Here is a 24,113-nt window from a genome sequence, read left to right on the forward strand (position 1 = left end):
TAAAAGTAGAAGCCGATTAAAAACAACAGCAACAGAGCAGGCAACCGAGATCATTTTGAACAGTGTATAGAACAGGGCATTAAAAAGCACAGGTGTGCAAATGGTTCTTTTCAAAAAACTGACACTCTGAAAACAAATTAGTATACTGAAGATAGATAATTTCTCAGAATGATTAAATTCACTGAACATTTGTAAACAAGAATAAATTTATTTAATTTCTTTTAAAGATTTAATGATATACAAAATGTATATAGTATAATATCTTTAATACATTTTTCTTTCTCCCCCCATCAATATTAAACACTATTTAAACAGCTTATCTCTTCTTGCTTCGTCTGTATCTATGAGATACACTACTGAATACAAATAAGATTTACACTGCTCCTTCCCAAATAAAAATTAAAATTAGTACCTAGGAGACAACAACAACAACAACAAAAAATCAAAGCATAAAACTTTAGTCAGATGAAGAGCTTCTCTGGTTGTTGAGTATTCAACAATATCTGGGGCAGTTAAATTACATTTTATTGGCATAAAGTTGCATTGCAATCTCCCAACATGATAATCCAATTCAATTTCTTAAATAAGAATCACAAACAAAATTCATATTCAGGTGTTCCTACATAATTTTAAATATATGCAAGAGTTCATGTTTACATTCTGATTTGATAAAATACCAATACAATCTTCAGAAAAGTATGTAACTTCCAGGTTGTCACTACAGGTATAAACTAAAAAAGTACTTCACCTTTTCTGTCATGGTAACTTCTCTTGAACAGTGAGTTAAGTTTCTCCTTTGACATATTTACGTTATATAAGTCAACCATGGCTTTCTTCTACTTGACAATGACTTGATAAAACAATGTTTTTAAAAAACCCACGAATACTTTTGCACAATTTGGGCTCTATTTAACAAAAAAACTGGCTCTATCTTTAAATATGGTGCCTAACCCTGATTCATTAAGTCCCTTTTAGAAAATGTTTTTCAGCTCAAGACTTCTTACATTCCTGTGGATCTAGAATTGTAACAAATCACCACCTTTCCATGGCCACTGGGCATCTAACTGGGAACTAGTGACATCACCACTGGACACACTGAGGAAGACGTCTGCCTGCCATGTAGCCCAAAGCCCGGGCGACTGCTTCGCTCCCCCAGCTGAATGGCAGCACAGCAGCTGCCGAAGCAGCTGCACTGACACCGCACTTGGGTTAAGCGGTGCTGGACCACATCCGAGAGTTACCACCCTCGTCAGAACAAAGTCCAATGAAGTCCTCTGCTAAAAAGAGCCCTTTAAAAGTTACAAATACTAATTTTCTTTACCTTTAAAATTTAACAGCTGCTAGCTGTATGCTATAGGGAGTTCCTGACTGACTAGTTTAATCGTAAAAAAAATAAAATAAAATAATTGACCTTTTTACTGTTCCAGAGCTAGCACGTACAATTTGCACACACTCTTCTGTATTATCAAACAATTTCCTCCTGAATGAAAAGTGACACAGTAACATTGTTGTGAGGTGTAGACAAAATCAATGATTCAGTTATAACATCAGACGAATAGAGTTAGTGGATTCTGATTCTTTGGTGGCACTTCCAGGCTGAAGAGTCAAATCTGAAGGCTCATCCTGAGGAAATATAATTTTATCTGGTGTATAGTCATTCCTCTTCAGGTCTGTATTCACCACCCCAGCAAAAAAAAAAAAAAAAGAAAGAAAAAGAAAAAGAAAAAAAAGTATTTCTTAGAAATGGAAAATTAAAAAATTTATACATCAATTTTCCTCTGAACATACCAGATCTGTTTTATATCAGGTTGTTATAGAGTCAAAAGTCATGACATTTATACACATAAAAATGAAATCCTTCATTCATCAAATAATTATTGCACTTTGATGATGAGTCAGTAAGTCATCTAAGTGTGGAAACATAGCAATGAACAAGGCAGACAAGGTCCCTGATCTCACTGAGTTTATATTCTAGTGAGTAAAGAAAAACAAATAGAAAAATGACAGAATTATTTGTAATTCTTTAAAGCACTGTAACAAGTGCTTTAAAGAAAACAGTGTGAGGAGGGCTAGATGAGAGACAGTAGCAAGTGATTTTTAGACAGGGTTGGGCAGAAAAGCCCTAGGAGGTAATGTGTAAGTAAAGACCCGAACACTGAGAAGTGACTGTCACAGCTCTAGGAGGAGAGCTCTGGGCAGTGGGGCGGGGTGGTTAACTGTCGACTCTAAGGAAAAAACGGACTTGGTGTGTTCAAAGAATGCAAAGAAAACAGTGTGGTTTGCATGCAGTGAATGAGGGGAAGACTAGTGCAAAGTGAGGTCAACCAGTTGTTAATGGCCAAGGGTTATAAAACTACAGTCTGTGGATCATACTGGGCTGGCTGTTTTTGTAAACAGTTTTATTATTAAAATGAACCCATGATCATTTGTTTATAGACTGTCTACGGCTATTTCAGCACAACGGTAGAGTTAAGCACCTGGGTCACCGGTCATATGACCCACAAAGCCTAAAATACTTGCTACCTCAGCCTTTTACAGAAATGTTTCCTGATCCTTGATTTATGGAATGCAAGCTATAGTAAGGAGTATAGATTACAATTCAGATCAACTGTAATGTATACAGCAGTCTTAAGGGAGAAGCATAATTAGATCTGTTTTAAATGACTATTCTGATTGTTACATAAAGTTTTGTTTGGGGGCAACAGGCAAAAATCCAGGAAACAAAATGGTGGCAATTAAGGATGAGAAATAGAGAATTTCTATGGAGATTGCAGAATTAGAGTTGACAGAATTTGACAGATTGGCTATGAAAGGTAAGAAAAAAAGAGAATTGGCTAGCTTTTAGGTTTTGAGCCTGAGCAATTGGGTAACCAATAATGAAATGGAGAAGCTGAGTTTTGTGAGTAAGGGCAGGAAATAAAAGTCAAAAGTTCTGGAATGAACATATTACTTATAAAGATGCTTTAGGGCATCCAAGCAGAAATGTAGGAAACAAAATACAGGAACAGGAGCTCAAGAAAGAAGTTAAGGCTTCAGTAAAATCTGACAGTCAGTATGCAGACTGCATTTATAGCTTTGGGGCAGGATCACCTAGGGAGTTACAAGCATTATAATACAGTAGTTGCAGAACTGGAAAACTGAACACAGTAATACTGAGTTTATAATTTAAACTAACCATAGTCATGCACATATCCTTATACTTTTATCTNAATACAGGAACAGAAGCTCAAGAAAGAAGTTAAGGCTTCAGTAAAATCTGACAGTCAGTATGCAGACTGCATTTATAGCTTTGGGGCAGGATCACCTAGGGAGTTACAAGCATTATAATACAGTAGTTACAGAACTGGAAAACTGAACACAGTAATACTGAGTTTATAATTTAAACTAACCATAGTCATGCACATATCCTTATACTTTTATCTCCATATAAAATGAAAAGGATATTCAAAATATGAAATGTTATTTTTTAGTGTAATAGCCTATATTCAATGATCCAAATACATATTTACCACTGCATGAATAGTTTTTGATAAATTTTTAAATCGAAACTATGCCAGTATGAACTTAGGGAATGTGAGATCATCTGTAGCTATACTGTACACAAAGAACAATGGAGGAAAACACAATCACAATTGCAAGCCCTGATAATGTTGTTAGCTAACAATGGAACCATGGGCAACTCAGAGTCTCAAGTTCCTGGGAAACAACATCAAAGGCCTGACATTTTTACCATGGGACCCTGAAAAGATAGGAAAAGAGACTGATGAAGAACAATTATTTGGAGAACTAACAGCTACCATCTCCCCAAATTTAATAAGGGTAATAAATTCAAGAAGCTAAATAAACCTAAAACAGAATAAGCTCATAGAAAGCTACAACTAGATGTATCAGAATCAAACTGATGAAAACCAAAGATAAAGAACTAATCTTGAAAGGAGGTAGATTATAATGATACCTCACAAGTAAGGAAAGAACAATTCCAATGACTGTGGAGTATTCATTAAAAATAAGAGGCCAGAAGACAGCAGAACATATTTTAAATGTCTAGAAAGAGTCAACCTAAAATTCTAGATCCAGTGAAAATATCCTATAGGAATGAAGGCAAAAATAACATGTTCTTAGGTAAGAAAAGTTGACAGAAACTAGAAAAAACTAATGTAATGATAAAAATAGAATACAAAAATAGAGGTAGATCTCTACCCTCACAAAAAGCAAACCAGAGATATCAAAAAGAAAAAAAATTAAATAGCAGGTCTAAATCTAACTACATCAACAATCACATTAAATATAAAGGGTTGAAGATACCATTTAAAAAATGGAAACTCACATTTCAAATAACAAATTAAACACAGGACCCAACTATATGCTGTTTACAAGCAACCCACTTTAAGTACAATTTATATTGGGTTGGCCAGAAAATCTGTTTAGTTTTTTCCATAAAATAAAAAACACATCTTTCATTTTACCAATAACTTTACTGATTTGGATATTTTGAGTATGTTGGCTATCTCCCACATGGCATAACAATGATTGCTCTTCTTAATTAATGTCTCGATCTGATCGCTATCAACTTCAACTGGTCTACCCAACCGTGGAGCATCGTCCAGAGAGAGATCTCCAGCACAAATCTTCACAAACCACTTTTGACACGTTCAATCAGTCACAGCTCCTTCTCCATACACTGAATGTTATCTTTTTTTGTGGATTCACCTTTCTTGAAATAATAAAGCATAATATACCAAAAATGTTGCATAGTTTCTTGTATCTTCAACATTAAAATGTCTATACAAAAGTTCACCAATTTTGATAAGCTTTTAAAAAAATGCACACTGATATGTGACAGCTGTTACAAAACTGTTTCAAATGAAGTTAAAGACAACTAAGTGCTACCAGAGCCATCTTATGGAAAAAAGCAAGTGAAATTTTTGGTCAACCATATATATGTATGAATGAGAAAAAATATGTGATGAAACCAGTAATTAAGACATAGCTGGAATAGTTATATTAACATAAGACACAGTAAACTTAACAAGAAAAATTATCATGGCACTATATAATGATAAATAGAATCAATCACCAAGAAGACATAAGAAGAATACATGTATATTCACCTAAGAAAGAAACTTCAAAATAGAACTGAATGGCAAAACAGATTAATCCACAACTACACTTAGAGACTTACTTACTTTTTTTTTTTTTAAAGATTTTATTTATTTATCTTTAGAGGGGAAGGGAAGGAGAGAGGGAGAGAAATATCAATGTATGGTTGCCTCTCATGCGTCCTCTGCTGGGAGCTGGGAACTGGGAACTGACCTGCTACCCAGGCATGTGCCCTGACTCGGAATCGAACCGCGATACTCTGGTTCACAGGCCCTCGCTCAATCCACTGAGCTACACCAGCCAGGGCAGAGACTTACTTTCTAAATAATCAATAGACCAACAGGACAGAAAATGAGCAAGGATATAAAAAACCCGAACCCAAAAAACTTTGCTCAATTAACTTACAGATACACCACCCAACAACATAATATTCCCTTCAAGCGTATATATATGCAATGCTCATCAGAGAGACAATGGTTAACATTTTTTAAAATTGAAATCATATAAAGTATGTTCCCTTATCTAGTGAAATTAAATAACAAATCAGTTACAGAAAGATAAATGAAAAATTTATGAATATTTGAGAACTAAAAAAGATACTTTTAAGTAATCCATGGGAAATCACAGGAGAAATAAGAAATAAGTTAAATAAAACATAGCAGAATTAATGGGATGCAGCTAACACAATGCTTACAGGAAAATTTATAGCACTAAATGTTTTGTTAGAAAAGATCTCAAATCCATAATCAAGCCAATCCAACTCAAACCAATAATAAACCTTAACAAACTAAACAACAACAAAGTAAATACAGAACAAGCAGAAAGATGGAAATAATAAACACAATAAATTCGTGAAACTGAAAGAAGGAAATATAACAAAATAATAAAAACAAAAGCTGGTGCTTTGAAATATCAAGAAAATTGATACACCTTGGCCAGACTAAGCAAGAAACAAGCATTACCATAATGAAAGAGAAAATTCACCACAGACCCCACAGACATTTAAAAAAACCATTAATATAAATAACTCTATGCCCATAATAACTCTGACAATTTAAATTAAATGAACCAATTCCTGGAAAGACACAAACTACTGAAACTCAATCAAAAAGCAACGGATATCCTTAACAGCCCTACCTTTATGGGAGGAAAAAAAACCCCTCAATTAAAAACCACCTGACAAAGAACACTTCAGACTGAGATGGTTTTACTAGACAGTTCTACTAAACACTTCAGTGGAATATTAATTCTACACAATCTATTCCTCCAAACAGAACAAGTATGAATACTTAAGGTCAGTATTATCCTGATAGCAAAACAAGACAAAGACAGTACAAGAAAAAATAAGTCATAGATCATCTTCATGAACAGAGACACAAAAATCCTCAAGAAAACAGAGCAACTAAATCCAGCAATACATTAGGAAGATAATGTACCATGCCAAAGTGGAGTGTGTCCTGGGAATATAAGACTGGTTCAACATTTCAACTATCAACCCCTGTTAATACTAACCAATTCAAGAAGAAAAACCAAACGGTCTTGTAAATAGATGGAGAAAAAAAATCGACATAATTCAATATATAGTTGGCATAAACATTTTCAAGAAACAAGAGATAATATGTCCTCAACCTAATAAAGTGCATCTGCAAAATTATTGCAGCTAACATCATCTTAATAGTGAAAGAATAAATATTTTCCCTTTATGACCAGGAACAAAAGCGAGGTGTCTACTCTCACTCTTTCTAGTTAACACTGTTCTGGAATTCCTTGCCAAGGCAAATCAGGAAAAGAAATAAAAGGCATACTGGCTGAAAAGGAAGTAATAAAATTTTGTCTACTATCTACACAGAAATTTCAAAACATTTACCAAAACCCCCACAAAATCAAAAGAACAAAAACACCTCTTCCTAAAAAGAACTGAACAACTCTGGGAGTAAGGAATTTAGTTCGGCAAGGTTGCAGGATACAAGACCCATATACAAAAAAAGGGAGCGTATTTCTATATACTAATAACAATAACAATGAACAATTAAATTTGCAAACAGTACCATTTACATGTTTATTATATGCCTTGCACTGTTCTAAGTGTGCCACAAACACCAACTCATTTAATCCTTAAAAAAAAAAAAAAATCCCCAAACCCAGTCTCTATGACATATGTATTCTCTGGAGCCATGCAGTCTGGTTCCTATGTCCAAGCCCTTAACTTACTACATTATTGGTTATAACGAGACAGACTAAAAAAAAATACAGCTCAGGGGTCTCAGGCACCTGTAATTTTTAAAAAGGTCCACAGCAAATTCTGATGCACACCAAAGGGTGAGTACCACTGGTTTATGTTGTTACTAACAATTCAACAATAACATAATTCTTCAAATACTGGGTTGACCCAAAAGTTTGTTTTTCTCTATATGATGGTTCTAGTGGCACTTAGTTGTCTTTAACTTCATTCAAAAACAATTTTGTTAGACTGTGTTGTAATAGCTGTCATATCAGCATACATTTAAAAGAAACTTATCAAAACTGGTGAATTTTTGTGTAGCCATTTTAATATTGAAAATGGAAGAAAATGTGCCACATTTTCAGCATACTATGCTTTATTATTTCAAAAAAGGTAAAAATAGAGAAAAAAAGATGTGCAACATATGGAGAAGGAGCTACAACTGATCGAATGTGTCCAAAGTGGTGCGCAAACTTTTGTGCTGGAGATTTCTCACTGGGTGATGATGGCTCATGGTCAGGCAAACCAGCTGAAGTTGACAGTGATCAAACTTTGAGACATTAACTGAGAACAATCAGCATTATGCCATGCAAAAGATGGACAACAAACTCAAAATATCCAAATCAATAGAGCTACTGGTGAAAATACAAAATGTGTCATTTATTTTATGGAAATAAGCACATGAACTCTTCGGCCAACCCAATAAGAAAACGAAGTTACTATCATGATAGAATGTATCTGCAGTTCCTATCCCTGCTTCTTTTCCCAACTCCTGGGAGGCTAATTTGAAAGTCTATTCATCTTTCAGTTTTAGGCAAAGTTGTCAGTTTCCCCAGGTAGCATTACTCCCTGACCTCCAAGTTTGTGTTAAGTGTTCTGTTTACCTGTTCTACATTTTCTGTTTGGCATTTACGACAGTCCTGTAATTCCCTGTTAATCTTACCAGTTTTCAAGATTTGACTAAATTCCCTTGGGGGCAAGAACTGTGTCTGTCTAGTTCCCTACTGTATTGTTAACATCTAGCACAATGCCTGGCATCTAACAGACACATAATAGATATATAAAATGAATGAACTTTAATTGTTTTTATGAATAATGAAAGAAAGCACAGATTTATAACCAACTATGCATTTGTGCCTCTGGCCTTACAAAAGCAATGTTGTAACCAACCTTGCTAACAATTTATACATCATACTGATTAAGTAAATGTTTACCTGGAAGTTTAAGCTTTCTACAGCAAGAATTACAGTGATGTTTCGCTCTGAAGTTTTTTATTGCATCTTCTCCCAGATTTGCTGGGCCAAAAACCATATCAGAGGATCTATGGCAATGGCAGTTTAAATTAAAAAAAAAAAAAGTTAGTTTGTGCAAATAGGAATGTGTAACTTGAAATTATGAAATTGTTCAAATAAAATTATTAAAATTCATTACCTCTTTTCTTCTGCTTTTATCACAGATGGGTCGGTCAAATTTTCTCCCACACCTTTATACATATATGTAAAAAAGGTAATTTATATTATGATCGATATAGACATTGACATTTGCATAATAAAGTCATGAGATTTTATAGCATCATCAACATTTATGTTAAATTATTCAAAAAAGTATCGTTTTTCTCTCGTGATATTCCATAACTGGACTTACGACTTCAACACTGCACCAGGAACGCAGCTCCTGAGATGTGACTCAGAGTTAAATGTCTGAGTTGCTAAGTATGAATGCAAGCTCCTGCGGGCACCAGCTTCTGATGCAATAGGGTCAAAGTTACAAGAAAATACCTGCATATGTAAAAGGTCTACACAATCTACCACTGTTTCACCTCAGCAAAGAACAACTAGGTTCATAAAGGCATAATCTATAGGCCATTTTAAAATTTAAAGTGTTCTGCCTTTTAAAAAATTACATACTAATGTATAGGATGAGACAAAAGTAGGTTTACAGTTTATACGAAAAATAATACCATAATTAATAAATAATAACACAAGAATAAACTCTTCGTTTCACATACTCACAATTGTAAAACTACTTTTGTCCCACCCTGTATGAATACATCTTCTTAAAAAAGATAACATAAAGAGTAAGATTGTGGCCCTGGCCAGGTGGCTCAGTTTGTTGGAGCATCATCCCATACACCAAAAGGTTGCAGGTTCGATTCCTGGTCAGGGCACATACTTAGGTTGTGGGTTTGAACTCCAGTTGGGGTGCATACAGGAGACAACCAATTAATGTTTCTCTCTCACATCAATGTTATTTTCTCTCTCTCTTTCCCTACCTCCATTCTTCTCTCTCTAAAAAATCAATGAACATATCTTTGGATGAGAATTGCAAAAAAAAAAGAAATAAGATTGTGAACAACTTCCTTTTACCTCCAGCCCTCCCCAGAGGTCTTTGAAGTGTGGTTTAAGTCTCTCTCATCCCTTCACTCATGTAAGTAAATAAAGAACATCAACTGACATGGATAATCACAAATATTTAACCCATTAGAATGAAAATTAATAAAATGGTTACAATTTCACAATTAAATGAAAGCCAGAATTAGAACATGATACTACTTTGTACTCATCAGATTAGCAAAAATTAAGAATATTCAGTACTGGAGAGATTGGGGAGAAATGGGCACTCACACAGGGATGAATATGAATTCCTACAACCTTTTGGAAAAGTAACCTGGCAGTACCTATTAAAACTGCACTTATCTCTTCTTGTTAAGACAATTTAGGAATCTACTTTATGAACATAAAAGTAGCAGTACATGAGTATGCTTGTCACTGCGCTGTTTGTAAAAGCCCCAAACCCCCACATCAAAAACAAAAAACAACAAAAAAAGAGGGTGAATGTCTCTCAGTGGAGGATATAAATCATGCTACCACTCCATACTAGAGACTCTCACGCAGCTACTGAAAGGAGTAACTCAGATTTATCAGTAGCAACCCAGAAGACGGCCAGGACATATTGTTAGATGGAAAAAAATAAGTGAAATAAATTCTCTCTCTCTCTCTCTCACACACACACACACACACACACACACCCACCTGGCCCCTACATGCTCCTAGCTGAAGAAAAATCATAACACAAAACAAAATTACTAAAAATAAGAAAAAGAAGTGCCTCCATTGTATTTCATAAAGGTAAAAGAGCATTAAAGATTAGAACACTTTGTTCTTTATATTTTTCTACATTGTTTAACTTGTTTGTAGTAACCATCTAAAATATTTCTATGAAAAAATGGCTCCATAAATGTTGATTATGTAAGAAAACAATACAACTACTTTGCTTACTAAATATAACTGATGTCTTTTTCATTAACAGCTCAGACAAAATCTGTTTAGCCTTACTTTCCAGATGTTTGGAGATAATTAAATGATACTTATCTAAGAATACATTTTAAGATCCTTTTCACTTAACTGAATTGACCTAATAATACACACCAGACTGTCACTACATGAGGTCTGTGCAACACTGATGTAACCTGGCAGCCAAGGAGAGTGGACTGGAACATGTGAACAATGACAACCTCACTGTACTAGTCAGTGGAGGGCAGTAGACACTACTGAGTGAGCATGTGTACTGTGTGGCCGTATCATTCAAAATGATTGAATGAATACAGCAACAAATGTGCATCAAATTTTGTATTAAGCTTGAACCTCCCTCTGTGGAAACTATTTGGATGATTCAGAAGGCTGCAACTATGTACAACTGGTGATTGGCAGCTTCATCACCACAACATGCCTGCTCATGCATCACAACTCCTGCAGTTTCTTGGCAAAACATCAAATCACCCAAGTGACTCAGTCCCCTACAGCCCAGATTTGGTGCCCTGTGCCTTCTATCTTTTCCTGAAACTAAAATCACCTTTGAAAGGGAAGAGATTCGAGACTGTCAATGAGATTCAGGAAAATATGATGGGACAGCTGATAGTGACTGGGAGAACTGTGTGAGGTCTCAAGGGACCTACTTGGAAGGAGACTGAGGTGTCATTACCCTATGTACAATGTTTCTTGTATGTTCTTCAATAAATGTCTCTATTTTTCATATTATATGGCTGGATATCTCTGGACAAACCTCATTTATGCATTATTTAATCATTTATGTAAAATGATGAACTACTGAAAAAAAGAATAGTTGTCTTTACACAGATTTTCTTTTGAGCTGAATCAATACCAACTTTTTGCTTTTCAGCACATATTTTATATCTGTATCTTTATAATGAAAGATGTCATCATGTGATACATATTCTAAACTACTGTTCTTATGTGACTTGGAAATCTGGTCTGTATTGACATTTGAAACTAAGACTGCTCTTTAAGGAAAAAATTATGAAAGCTATAATGTTAAAGTATCATCCAGGTACAGCAGGCAACTTGCTCAATTTTTTTTACCTCTGACCTTGCCAGAGGTAAGGGACACAGACATTACACTAGGCAAATTTGCCCTCTCCCAGCAACAATTTCTTTTTTTTCTTTTACATGAACAACATAAACATACTCCATCTATGAAGATGGCTATGATCAATTTTTCCCTCCTTTGTAATATGCCGTTCCACTCACCAAGTGCTGGAATCTATTCCCTACCCTTTGAATATGGGCTGTCCTTATTATCTGACCTGACCAGCAAAATATGGCCAAAGGGATCTGGGCCAGTTCTGGGCCTGGCTGTATGAGCTTCTGCTTTCTCTCTGGAAGAAGCCAGCTACCATGTAAGAAGTCGAGTGACCTGAAACTACGATGCCTTCAGAAAGCAAGTTAGCTAATCATGTGGAGAGATGACTTGATAGAAAACTGAGAAATGCAAATGTCAATGAACAGAGATCTCAGATCTTTGACTCCAGTTAACCTGTGCAAGCTAATATCAAGCCATTCTGAGGGAACAGCAGGGATGAGCAATCCCCACCATGCTCCATCCAAATTCCCCAGCCAAAGAACTAAAAGCAAATAAAATGATTGTTTTAACCCACTAAATATTTAGGTAATTTATTTCACAGTAAGAGATAAAACATAGCCCTGGCTGAGTAGCTCAGTTGGTTAGAGCATTGTCCCAACGTGCCAAGGTTGTGGGGTTGATCCCCCGTCAGGCACATATAAGAATCAACCAATAAATGCATAAATATGTGGAACAACAAATCGATGTTTCTCTTTCCTGCTCTCCCCCCTTTTCTCTCTAAAATTAAAAAATAAAAAGAGAAAGACAACATAAACACCAGGGACAACACGGATACTTATTATTGTTTTAAAGAAATGGTCTTTATACTTTTAAAAGACTAAGGCTCCACATGTAACAAGAGAAAAGGGGATTTTACATGGTTTTGCTTATCAAAACCACGCATTACCTGCATTACCAAAATAACTAAGATAACCATGCCCTGATCACTACATGCTATGGCTGCTATTGACTTGTTTTTAAAACTAAATTCTACTGACCTAAGATTTACCTACCTATAAATTAGTGGATCCCTATACATTATTCACGACACATGAATTGGTGAGAACATACTATACGATTTCACTTAAGCAATATTTCAATAAATTTACCTTGTAAGTCAAGTACCAGTAATTCTCCTCTTGTATATTCGTAAGTCCAGTGGCTAAAGGCTAGCATGATCTCTTCCAGTGTATTAGTTGGAATAATCTCATCACCATTATTATTATTGTATTTTCTAAATTCTCCAGTCATACATTCTTCCACAGCAAACCACTGTCCTGCTGAATGGCAATACAGCAGGAAAACTTCAAGGAACCTTATGAAAAATAGGTATAGATATTACTAGTAGTTCTGTTAATAAAAGTTTAATTGATCTTTAAAATGGGTAAATAATTACATATTCAGCATCAATAATGAGGTCAAAAGAGAATGCTATTCCACATAACACTAGAAGATCCCCCCCCAAAATTTAAAGAGTTACCTTGGAGAATATGGTATGGATTTGGGTTTCATTTGGTTGAAGGCAAATGTGAGCTTTTGTGCTGCTCTCTGTTGCTGAATTTCCTACAGACAAAAAACCAAACCTTCGTTCAACATTAAAACTAAGATTTTATTTGGTTTATTATGCTTAGAAGTGAAAACATGAAGTTTAAATAACATTCCACTGTTACGCATCACTAGCACTTACTCTGAGACAGAGATGTAGAACCGTATCTTCTTTGTAAATACTTGACCATGTGTTAACCACCTCAGGCAGGAAAGACTTGATAATATAAAGATGCCCTGATTTAAGGATATCATGTTCTGACCAGGTACACTGTACTTTGACAGCTCTCCGTAAGCCTCCTCCCATCTCTTCTTTACTCAAAAACTCTATTTTGGCACAGAGGCCTAACTGAGACCAAGAAGACATGCTGTTATTCAGTATGCTGGGCGAACTCTCCTCCAGGCGGTACACTGTGACAGGCTCACCTGCAACACCAATGAATATATTTTATGGTCAAATATGCACTTACAAAATGACAAAGTAGAATAAAAACTGAAAGGTATCTTCGGTTAAGATTAAGTAAGGAATAGAAGAAATGAGCCAAGTTGTAGTTTTATAAAAGAAGCTAAAGGGCAACAAATGCTCAGAAATCAAGAATCTACTAATATCTCTATAGTCATATATACTTAGGCAAGATAAGCATTTTAAAAATTGTGAACATCCCCCAGAAAAAGTTTAAGAAAGCAACTGGACTTCCACGCACTTCTAAGTTAAACTTTTAGGCAGGAGGTTAAAAGTTTCTGTTCCACAAACCCTGTGATGTCATTTTATCTTCGCTTTCATTACTAGACAATACAGTAAGAGCTTTTCACTGGACATGCAAGGGACAGAGAAATTCAGTACTTTTGTTACTTCCTTTCTCTATTTAAACATGCCTGACTGTTGTAGTAGTTAGGCTAATTAAATTTACATGAAATTGACACCATGATATTCATTAAATCATATAATACTGAAGGGGTTGTTTTCTCTTTTATTTCTTTACCTCTTGGAGGCACAGGTGTAAATGGAATGCTCTGGGATAATCTCATCAAGTTATTTCTTTCCACAGCTGCATAAAAATGAGAGAGAAATAATGAAATCCCCAAAAGCCAAGAGTATTATTAAATTTTGTTTTTAATATTACTGACCTGAGTAATAGTAATTTGTGTCCATAACTGGCTTGAATGGAGAAGCGAGACCTAGAATAGCAAATACACAAATCAGACTCTTTTAAAGTACTAATGCAGCATAAATTTTTGCTCATTCTCATATAACCATCCTAAGTTTACCTCATGTAAGCTCTCTCCTCACAAAAACCCCCACAAAACATGTCCACCATGTGCTATACAACCCCATTTCACTGTGCCTGACCAGTGGTGACTGTGCACTCGGACACCTGGAAGGGGAAAGAGCACGCTGTGCACTCTCCTATCATAAACTGCTTTCTTTTAAGTTTCAGACCTTTGGGGGTTGAGGTCTGTAGCCATGTAACTATTTTAGTGAGTTGACCATGAAAAGACAGACTTCTGGAATGCGAAACATACCAAAAAGCCCCTCTTCCATCTCTAAATGTAATTGAGGACTTTTTTACTTGTAATAAGAATGATAGAATATAAATGTAATATGCTATGTATTAAACTTCTAGAATATAAACAAAAAAACCCACCCTATTGTCTTGCAGAAGGAATTTAGTGAACAGTTTTAATTCTGTGTGAGAATATATACACACATGTAAACACACATACACTCTCTAGGACTATAGAGGCGGGTACCAAGTGCCTCCTAGACGAAGAGGTTGAAGGCTGATGGAAGAGATCACCTGTGGGGCTTTCTAAACATACACAACTACCCAGATGTCACTCCAAATTATCCTAATTCTGTAGGTATGTGTCATTGTACAAATGATTCTCCACAAGTATTCGGTTATGCAACCAAGATTGCAAATTAATGATCAACAGACTAGGGATACCTATAGCAGGTAAAGCTACAGAAGCAAGGAATACCAAACTGTTATGGATCAAATATGCCATGCTAAGAAAGGACACTGGGTTTTGTGCAGTGGGAATAACGTATAGCAGAGAAGTGATAAGACCCCTTCCTTTACAAGAATCATTTTGGCGGCAGAAGACAGACTACAAGAAAGGATAAATTGGCATGATGACTTCAGAAATGTATTTGCCAGTAACCACTGAATGTGAATATATGCATACCACACTACCTAGCAATTCCACCCCGAGATGTGTTTCCCAAACAACACGAACAAGAATGCTCCTACCAGCACTCTTCATAATAGTCATACTCTGGAAGCTACTGAAATGCCCATCAAGCAGTAGTACAGATAAGTAAACTCAGAATTTTCACACAAAAAATCCTATATAGTAGTGAGAATGAATAAAATAATACCACACACAGCAATACTGATGCATGTCATAAAACACGTTAGGAGGAAGCCAGACACAAGAGTTATATCACATGATTCCATTTAACACACACACACACGTGAACTAAGCGAATGTGTTATTTTGGAGCAGGGACACACAAGGAGCTGGGATATTGGCAATACTCTATTTTGGGATCTGAGGGCCAACTACGTAAGTATGCTCACTTAGTGAGAATTCACTGACATGAAGTCTTATCTGCCTATCTCTGTACACGTATTATACACTTCAATAAAAGGTTTAAAAACTGAAAGCAGCAGGATGTACAGCAGAGGATGAACTATAGATATTTAGGAGGCAACTACAATAAGACTTAGTGAGCGCAAGGTCAAGGGGGTCCAAAGTAGCTCCCCCTCAGGTTTCACCTAGCTAACTGCAACAGCTTCCCTTCATGTCGACAGGGACTACCATGGAAGGTGTGGGTTGGGCCATAAGGATGAAGAGGGAAAGGTGGTAGTACAGAAATCATCATTCACAGGGTGACTGCAAACATCTATATTAAAGAGAAACTATTTGAGGAAAGAATTTTGTACACTGGCTTTTTAAAACATGAATTCTATCATTTCTTACCTAGGATGATACAGTATTTGCTATAGTCATATATGATTCTCATTTTTTCATATTAAATCTACCATATGGACTCACCATTTAATGTTCCTTCTTCAGATGGTCTAAAGAAACAATAAAAATATACTGTAAGTTATATTATAACCCTAGTTTTAGCTACCCATAAGTTTTATGAAGTTATTACCTGAAGTATAAATCTGAGGTTCAGATTCACTTTTGTTTAAATATTTGTCATTTCCCTTAATCCAATGCTAAATTCATACACCGGTAAGTATACACATATACCCACATGCATACACTTTTATCAGCAACTTGTACCTCCAATTTAGGCCAACATAAATATTATTAATAGTCTGGTACCAAAGTGATACAGTTCAATACTAACAGAGTAAAGTATTTCATGATGTCTCCATTTGTGGACATCATTCTAATACTCTAACAATGCCCTGAAATGACCTTGTAGGATTCTAAAAATACTTTAGTAGACCTGATGGACAAAGAACTGAGAGAAAAGCAAATAGATGTCATTTTGCAAAACTCAACTGCTAATACTGAACAAAATTCTTTCCAATATTGAATGTATTATTCCTATCAATATAGTGGTACCAAGTGTGGAGGCTCTATTTAATTCCATGATTCCAGTGCAAATTAGAGAAACAGGTACAAAGGAGAGTGAAACAAAAATAAAGAAAAATGGGTTAGAGCTTAACTCTTCCATTACACAGCAATATGCCCTCCTGAGGACTAAAAGAACTGGAACCAGAAAGGACCTCCAGGGAGAGGGCCTTCGTGGTCTCTTTCCAGTTGTTAAATTCTATCTGATCCTGATGTTTCCTGGTGATTTTCACTTTAATAACTCAAATCATTTTTATTGGAAGTATTTTGACCCTAACATCATTCTTTGCTGCTGATAAACCACTCTTCTCAGTACCCAAATAATGCTGACCAGTTTCACCTTTCTGGGTACTTCTAAGGGTCAACATCCATTAGACAGTGCTCTCCTGTTACCTAAATTAAAATCAATTTTAAGTAGCTATTCTGTATTTACATTCTATGATTTTGGTTATAAAACAGTTTTCTCTGAAGAGATCTGATATAGATAGGTTTTCGAAACGCCATTCAGTCCAGGGTACCCAAAGAAACTGAACAACTGCATACCCACATGGTATTTGGTTTATTTCCTTCTGTATATATTCCATCTATTTCTGATACACAGAAAGAACTAGGAAAAACACTGTGGAATACATAATAATTTCCTTCAAATTGGTTTCCCTCCTCAAGCTGTCCATATCAGAGTATAACTTGACCATACTTCCAGTATCAAGTGGATGTCAAAAGGCTTTTTAAAAATGTCCTTCAGAACCCTGTAATACTAATTCCCAAGCTGGAAACAGAAAAATTATCTTTGTTTCTTCTTTATGTTTAATCTATACTAAAAATTTTCTTTCTAGGGATGACTGCCTTTCAGATTGCCTTTCATTTCCACTGTTGGTTCTGGATCACCACACCAGCTTTCCAGTGGATTTCCCTGTCTGGAGGCTTCCTAATGCACACTGGGTATTACTGTTCTAATGATCGAAAGTGCCTTCCAAAAGCAGGTGCAAGGTGTGTTGATCATAATGATGGACAAAGAAGTTACACAAAGGCAAAACTGAAGTGTCAAAGTAGGTCTCTGAACAAATTTATACAAAATTAAATTGGTAAGAAAAAAAACCCTAAATAAAAAAATCATAATTGTATCACTGTAAGGATGATTTTAGTAGAGTTGTAATTACAGTATGACTATAACTATATAAAATTATAAATTTAAATGAATATACTAACTCATACTAAATGAGTTCCCCTAATCTCTTCTATGTAAAGACAGAAAATGCTAAAATAATCATCCCCCACTGATAGAGGGGTGTTACAGGGATGATGCATTAGAGCAGAAAAAAAGACCATGATACTTTACAGGCTAATGGTAAGAAAAGGCTTACTTACATTTCTCTGTTTGGTGGTCTATCTTGTAACCAATCCTTTAGTTAAAAACAAACACAAAGTTTAAAAATCTCCAGATGATATGTAACTGTTTAACACTGTTTTGCTTCCTATACTATGTTTTAAAAATGAAGGGCTGAATAATAATATGAAATCCTTATTTCACACAACTAATAAAATAAATGGATATAGCTACCATAATGCCATTCCACAAGGTGGAATAAAGAATTTCATGAGTGTTATATCCTCTATTCTATAGTCTGTTTTTAACAACTATTTTATTTTCTTTAAATATACATTTATTTCTATGACTTCAAAAATAACATGTGCTCTTTGCCCCTTCCAAAAAAGTATAAAGAGAAATTTAAAATCGAACAAAGAAATCAGTAACATAGTTTGCTGAAGCCCTTTTCTGTGTAGACATGTGGATATGGTTTTTATTGACTGTTTATTGTCTGCAGTTTCATGATGACACTTCTAGCTGTGGACTCTTATTTTTACTCTCCCAGTTTGGGACTTAGGCTTCTGAAATCAAGTCTTCATATATCTCAGCATCTCACAAAATTCTAAGCCAGTTACAATCTCTGCAAGTTCTGTCTATTCTTTCAAGGCCAATCTAAACATATTCTCCATGTCTCTTTCCATTTCATACATTTTCTATCTAATTATAATTCTGTGTTTCATTCTGGGCCAATGTAGTATCTCTCTGTTCTGTTGTGCCTGAGCCTTTTATTATTTTTCACCCCCCAATGAGTTATTTATTTCTAGATATTTTTCAAGCTTGCCGGTCTTTTTGAATAGTATTTTTTTCTTCTTCTCTTATTTGTAATACTTTCTTTTATGGCTTTAATTATTTTAACCATACTTTATAATCTGTAACCAATAATTCCACTATCTTGTTATGAGAGTTCTAATACTACCTCTATAAACTCACTCCCAAATTGGCATTTTAAGGTCACTTTCCATGGAAATACATTTGTGAAAAACTGTGCAGCTTTAGTTCAAGATGGGTCCTTCCAGAAAAGAACTGTGAAATTCCATGTTCACCAACCACCTTTCTCCATTGAAATAATTTTTTCAATAACATGAATTTTAACAACACAATCTATCTCTTTACAGCAGAACCTAAGTGAAAAATGTTCCTGACATAATTAAGAGCACTGATTTCTATACTTAAGTATCAAGGAACTATTTTTCTGGTTTCTACCAGAGTCGACATTTACAGAAGTTTTATAAAATCAAATACTACTCAACTGGCTGGGAGTGACTTCATATAATAAGTTTCGATTCAAGCAGAGGTTCCCATCTTTCTTTCGCATACAATTTTCTTTAAAAATTCTTGGCTACTCACTACAGGAAGAAACTCTTTTCTAAAACTACCATGCAGATGTCAGTTTTCTCAGGCAAAAATTCTTTCGAAAGCCTGACATAATCTCAAAATATCACAACCTTTTAGCTCTTCTCTAATAGATGTGTATTTAAAAATATGCATTGTTTAATTGAAATGGACAAACCGGTAATAAAGCTGCTTTGGAATCTGCTTCATGAGTTTCTTCTGTAGATGGCCTTCTACTGCTTCTTTCCACTTAAAGAAAATTGGGGGGAAAAGGTTATACAACTAAATTTACTTAATACCGACTAAGCAAACACAAATTATTTCTGGGCATTGTATAACTTTCATAAGGTAACTTATCCTCTCCCTAACACTGCTGAATGTAAGACTTACAAAAGCTCCCTGGGTTTTTTGGCAAGATGTCAAAATTATTCAATTACTTTTGTGAAAAGACAGTAAGAAGCAAAAGTATGAAGAAAAGAGTCTTGCTCTTCCTCTTCCCCTCTGCTCAAATTTCTTGTGCATCCTTCCAGGAATATTTTGTATAACCCACCCCCTTCTTTCTTTCTTTTTTTACACAAATGATAGCCTAATATATATTATATACCTTGGATATTTTTTGTTGGTTTTTAAACCTTAAAGTTAGAGATCTTTGTATTTCTGTATGCAAAGGTCTTCTCTATTCTATTTTGATGCTACATTGAACTTCATACTATGGACATAAAATAATTTGTTTAACCAAATACCTACGGATGAATATTTGGTCTGATTTCAATCTCTTGCTGTAACAAACAATCGTATACATGCATCATTGCACAGAAATGGGAAAAAGAGAATACTTAATCTATTCCACTGATTTAATATGCTACTTTTTTCATATGTAGTTTGTTTATCCTAAACAAACTTTAGAAATAAGCCTATTTTTTAAAAGTCAGGATGTTAAGTTATAAATTAACTAGAATTTACCACTTTATGATACAATAAATGAAAACCTCTAAATAAGTGATGGGAAATCTTTGAACAAAAGTTGTATTCCAAATGTAGAGGGCAAAAGACCAGATTAAAAATATGTTAGAAGACTCTAGACAAAATGTTTTCAAGATGATGAAACTGACAGAATACATTAACAGAGAGCTGGGATAGGATTTCAAGCCTTTCCTCTTGAGTGAGAAGTCAAGAGTATTCCTAAAACTGATATAAGATGCAAAATTACAAGGATGTTAACTTCAGAAATAATATCCATGTTATCTGAAAAGAATAATTTTTATTTTTTCTTTCCTAATCCTTCTACCATTTTCTTTTTCCTCCCTGACTGGACTGGCTACAACGTTAAATAAAAATAGTAAGAGCCAGAGCTCTTGTCTTGTTCCCCACTAGTGGCTTTCAGTATTTCATTATGAAATTGAATTATATGTGATAACCTTTTATAGGTGACCCTTTACTCAGATTAAGGAAACTTCATTCTATTTTTACTTTTCTAAGAATTTTAATCATGAATAGATGTTGATTTGCATCAAACACCTTTTCCGTAGTTACTGAGATAATCACATGATTTCCTTTAATTTGTTATTATCATGTATTAATTTATTTTTGATTGTTAAACTAACTTGTATTGCTACTTCTGGAATAAACCCAAGTTGACACTGCTGTATACCAGAGGAGAATGGAAGGGGGCAATGATGGTAACGGGGACAAGGCAGTGCCATTTTTCTTAAGGAGCCTAATAAAGGTTGTATGTACATAGTTGAGAAGTTGAATAACAATAAATTTATGTGCACATATAACTCTGACTCATAAAAAACCATGACATGGAAACAACCCCAGGCAATTTAATTTTTTAGGTGAACAATCAAAGGTGCATAAAAACAATGTATGGTATGCTACCTTTTGTAGAAATGAGAGGTAGAAAAGGCTGTATTGTCACATATGACTGAGTTATCAAAAAATTCTAGAGGATAAATAAAAATAGCATTGGTTGCATGTGGTGTTGGAATGAGAGGTAGACTGATTTTCAAAGTGCTTGTGTGTGTGTATTTTAATTTGAACCACATATATGTACTAGCTATTTTTAAAAGTTAAATTAGGAGAACAGGTTGCCTAAATTACTGTACAGATTAAAACACAATAGATTCATTTGTAAAAAGTTAAAAGCAGTAGACTTGCAAAAAACAAGTCTTTATGTTTCATCTTTCAAGACTAAACAATTTATAAAAAACATTAGAATGTTAGGATTATGTGTTTTATTCGAAGTTACAGCACCAGTGATGTACCAGAATCTTCACTATTTGACTCCTGAAACATTCATTGCTCAGGTATGTGACATACAAAAAATACATTTAAAGTTTAAATGTGTATTTTTGCCAGCATAATTCACTCAGTCAAAACACTCACCTTGCTCTGAACGAAGAGAAATGGAAGTTTTGTGGCACTTAGTAAATCCAGCCTGAGAGCTCAGGGGTTTCAAAGTGTTTTCAGAAGGAGTATCATCCTGCATATTGCACACACACAGTTTTAAAACAACTGAATTGAATTTCAAATCATTGTCCTAAGTAAATCTAGTTAGCTTAACATGCTTTGTTGTATTTGGACAATGAATGGTGTATTGCAGATTACAATTATTTTCTTCAATGTAAAACTCAAAAAACTGCATCAAAAAACCCTACTTACTATTGCTGTTCCTGTTTTACCACTAACACCAACATAGTAATAACAGTGATTTGGAGGGTAAAGGAAAAGAGGGGCAATTTCTTTTAGGGCATTTTGGTAGCATTCTTACTGATTTCTATGAGCTCTTTATACATAACAAAGATCTATCTGATCATTATTTGTCAAATTTCAGGTTTTTTTTCTAATTTGCTTTAAGGTGTATATAGTTTATGTTTTTAAGTATTTTAATCTCTTTGCATCCTTCCCTTAATATTGTCTATTTTTGTATGTTCAGAAAACTGCTCTGGTGTTATAAATTTAATATTTCATTTTCTTAAATTTTTATGAATTAAATGTTTACATTTAAATGTGAAATTCATTGGAGTTTATGAAGTGACATGAGAAGATTAACAGACTTTTTCAATTTCTACCCACTTGTCCAGTTTGTATTTACTGACAATAAAATCCTTTTCTCAGCAATTTCCAATCCAGCACTTACTAAATTCTTATTTGTAGAAGGGTTGTTTTTGAGTCACAAAATGTTTCATTAAATATTAATTTTTCAACTGTTCTACCTGTACAGTATCTTAGTATCTAATGAGCTCATTCTCCCTCTCTTCTTTACACCTATTCCTTTCCCCAGATGAGCTAAGGAACTGCAGTACACTAACTGTGGAGAAGAGCTGATGCCTTCACGTTGTGTCTTCTCTGCATCTATAAACAGGTCACGCTGTTATGCAACTGTAAAATACTTCCAAACCTCTACCATGTCTTAGAAACGAGTTTAAAAATGTTACTACCACTAAAACTAACACTTTCATTAAATAAATTTTACATGTATCTCAAGAAAATTAAGCTTTTCTAACCTTTGATGCTCCACACTGTTTACATGATAGCTGATTTATCTAGCCAAGCAAAAGAGTGCTGATCTTTTCCCTGTATTCATGAGACAACTCTGATTTCCTTTCTGATTTTAGTTGTTTCCTTGGAACCAGTTCTAGCTATTTCTTGTTTCATTTATTTTCTTTGATAAACAGCCTATGATGCAATGCCAGTAGCTTCATAGAACCATCAATGACAGGAATCCTAATAAGGGAATGGTAAGGGGGTTTTGAGGCACCTGTAAAACTTTATAACTTAACAGAAAAACTTTTGTGTATGTGCATTTTTCTGTGAAGAGGGCCTGTAGTTTTCTTTAGTTTTCAAAGGGGTATAGATCAACGGATGTTGAAGAACTAAAAGTTTCTTATCATCATGAACTGGAGCTCAATATTCTAATATTATAATTTGAGTTATTTTCCTCTAAGTAAATTACTCAAAATTGTTTAATTCAAAACAGCTATAACTTTTCTGCCCACTCACAGAAACTTAATTTCTTGTTTTTACCAGGAAGTTATAGGCTCACTTAAAATTTTTCATCATACTTCTGCTTTAAGTTCATTTAATAGGTTCATGTTAAACGGTGAAATCCGTGGGGAAACCCTGATGCATACCATTTCCCTTTAAGAAATCTCTATTTTCCCTAAACAATTTCCTATGTATAACAAGTGTTTACCAACAGCCAAATGATACCACCTATGGGATGACATTGTTGTGACTCCTTGTTAAAGATACTTTAAAAGTTCAATGAAATAAAAATTGGAAAAGGATGGCCTAAGTCAGGGTAACTGAAAGGAACAGAGATAATAAAAAATATTTCAAAAGCATAACTCGTTAAACTTAGCTGTGTGTATTAAGGGAGAAGGAGTGCATGCTGCCCTGGAGAACGAGAACGTTGATGCTATCTATTCACAGAGGTTGAAAACACAGGAGGAGAAATGTGCCTGCTGAGCAGGGAGATGATGATGAATTTGAGGTATTGATGTGCTGGGTTTGATACGTTCA

The 24,113-nt window shown here is 34.7% G+C and overlaps 1 protein-coding gene across 3 annotated transcripts in view; it reads right to left on the reverse strand.

Moving 5' to 3' along the window:
• Positions 1 to 272: 272 nt before the first annotated feature.
• The window catches only part of TRPM7 (transient receptor potential cation channel subfamily M member 7), a 124,865-nt gene continuing 101,024 nt past the window's right edge, over positions 273 to 24,113 (reverse strand). For 2 of the 3 annotated variants that reach the window (XM_037054623.1, XM_037054620.1), the window contains 12 exons: positions 21,975 to 22,071; positions 19,765 to 19,835; positions 18,254 to 18,288; positions 16,349 to 16,374; positions 14,414 to 14,464; positions 14,269 to 14,334; positions 13,428 to 13,711; positions 13,221 to 13,303; positions 12,850 to 13,055; positions 8,753 to 8,804; positions 8,536 to 8,642; positions 273 to 1,670 (listed from right to left, as the gene is read on the reverse strand). In XM_037054623.1, coding sequence (XP_036910518.1) covers positions 1,540 to 1,670; positions 8,536 to 8,642; positions 8,753 to 8,804; positions 12,850 to 13,055; positions 13,221 to 13,303; positions 13,428 to 13,711; positions 14,269 to 14,334; positions 14,414 to 14,464; positions 16,349 to 16,374; positions 18,254 to 18,288; positions 19,765 to 19,835; positions 21,975 to 22,071 — 1,209 coding nt within the window. In that variant the 3' untranslated portion in view covers positions 273 to 1,539. The remainder of the gene's footprint in view (positions 1,671 to 8,535; positions 8,643 to 8,752; positions 8,805 to 12,849; positions 13,056 to 13,220; positions 13,304 to 13,427; positions 13,712 to 14,268; positions 14,335 to 14,413; positions 14,465 to 16,348; positions 16,375 to 18,253; positions 18,289 to 19,764; positions 19,836 to 21,974; positions 22,072 to 24,113) is intronic. The other variant, XM_037054621.1, reaches the window with a different exon arrangement.

The sequence above is a fragment of the Sturnira hondurensis genome, unplaced genomic scaffold (assembly GCF_014824575.4).
Source record: "Sturnira hondurensis isolate 20B ecotype Veracruz unplaced genomic scaffold, ASM1482457v3 Scaffold0008196, whole genome shotgun sequence".
In the NCBI taxonomy this organism is placed as follows: Eukaryota; Metazoa; Chordata; class Mammalia; order Chiroptera; family Phyllostomidae; genus Sturnira; species Sturnira hondurensis.